Source organism: Brassica oleracea, chromosome C9 (assembly GCF_000695525.1).
Source record: "Brassica oleracea var. oleracea cultivar TO1000 chromosome C9, BOL, whole genome shotgun sequence".
Taxonomy (NCBI): Eukaryota; Viridiplantae; Streptophyta; class Magnoliopsida; order Brassicales; family Brassicaceae; genus Brassica; species Brassica oleracea.
Genome location: NC_027756.1, coordinates 29,435,242 through 29,437,025, shown reverse-complemented (window position 1 = coordinate 29,437,025; position 1,784 = coordinate 29,435,242). Strand labels below are relative to the sequence as shown.

Here is a 1,784-nt window from a genome sequence, read left to right as displayed (position 1 = left end):
ACGAGGGGGATAGCTGAACTTGTCGATATGACAAGCTGCCTACGTACCTCTTTCGAGGATCAAGCCATCTCGTAGTTCTTCTTTCTGCTGCGGGTGTTCCTACTCGCTGGATGGGATCATTCCGGTTACTTCAGCTGTTGGGGCTTCAGTTGGATCGACGACCGTTTCAGGGGTCGGACTGTCCGCTGTCAAGGCGATGGACTCGGGGACTATGTCGCTGTCTGGAGTCGTTGCATGGTCGGGTGATTCTGGTTCACTTTTTATGGAGCTCTCGGGAGCGTTTTGAGCTTTCTTAGCCCGCTTCAGGTTGACCGCGAGGGTGTTTCGAGTTTGTCGTAGTTTATGCTCGGCCAAGAAGCAGAGCCTAGACTGTTTCTAACATCCCCAGATTACCGCTGTTCCATTTGGAGTTTGGAACTTGATGCCAAGGTGTTAAGTCGACGGTACCGCTTTCATGGCATTGATCCAAGGAGTTCCCATGATGACATTGTACATGGCCGGTTTGTCAACTACCGCAAAGTCAATGATTTTCGTCACCTCTTTAGCCATCACTGGGAGTTTGATTGATCTGAGGGTCATTGACGTTGCACCTGAGAAACCGATGAGAGGTTTTGGTTCCGGGAAGACTTCTCCGAGTTCAATGTTCATCCTTCGAAGGGTATCGCGGAAGATGACGTTGACTGTGCTTCCCGTGTTGATAAGGATCCTTCCCACTTCCAGATCTCGAATTACCAGATCGATAACCAATGGGTCGCAGTGAGGTTTGTCGATTCCGATGGTTTCCCGCTCTTCGAAGACGATCGTATTGTTAGGGGCATCGTCGGTTAGGGACCCAGCCAGCCAGCTTGAACTCGTCTCAGCATTCCGTCCATAAGCTTTGATCGACGAGATCAAATCGTGATAGAACTGCAATCCCCAGATGATCATGCTCACCCTTCGACGGTTGCTGTTGTTTCCTCGGCCATCCTGCCTCCTTCCGCGTTTCTCGCCCGACTGATTTGTGCGGGTATCATTTTCGGGGGACTCTTTATCAGTTTTGGGAGGGTGATCGGAATCCAAGAGGATGTCTTTTATACCTGTGACCTTCGAAATTTCACCGGCGAGGAGCTTCGCAGCAAGCCTTGTGCCGAGAACCTTGCAGTTCATAGTGAAATGACCTCTGGTCTGGTGGAACTCGCAGTAGGAATTATCCTTGAACTGGTTCCTGGTCCACGTATTTCCGGAAGTCTTTCCCTGTTCGGAGTTGATAGCGTAATTATGCTCACCCTGGAGATCTTCTCCCTGGTGGTGGACATACCTGTCGTTACGAGGGTTTTTCGTTCTCGCGGACGTCTTCTGCGGGTTGTACTTCTGGGAGAGGACTTTCATCTCTTCCTCCATCATGATGAAGTCCGTTGCCTTGTGAAGAGCGTCCTGGATTGTTCTCGGTTTTTCAAGGGATATCCATTGTCGGAGTTTTGACCTATACCAGAGAGTTTTCCGTAAAGCGTCGACTGCCACTTTGTCGCTGATTCCAGTGACTCTTGCCATTACCAGCTTGAACCTGTTCATAAATTCGCGGAGTGGTTCGTCTTCTCTTTGAGATAGAGTCCAAAGGTCGACGTCTGAGGTTTCCCTGTCCATGAACATGGAATACTGTTTGAGGAACTCTGAGGCGAGCTGACGGAAACTTCCGATGGAGCTTCGTTTCAGACGAGAAAACCATTCGAGCGCGGCTCCTTTGAGGTTTTTGACGAAGAGGAGGCAGTACCCAGTATCTCGTTCCTTCCCATCGCGATATGGAA

The 1,784-nt window shown here is 50.2% G+C and overlaps 1 protein-coding gene across 1 annotated transcript; it reads right to left on the bottom strand.

Annotated features, from left to right (window-relative positions):
- Positions 1 to 99: 99 nt before the first annotated feature.
- On the bottom strand, positions 100 to 1,530 carry LOC106314748. The gene is made up of 2 exons (XM_013752577.1): positions 448 to 1,530; positions 100 to 375 (listed from the first exon to the last, which is right to left on the bottom strand). Exons 1-2 carry the CDS (start codon positions 1,528 to 1,530, stop codon positions 100 to 102), a joined length of 1,359 nt encoding a protein of 452 aa, XP_013608031.1.
- Positions 1,531 to 1,784: the final 254 nt, after the last annotated feature.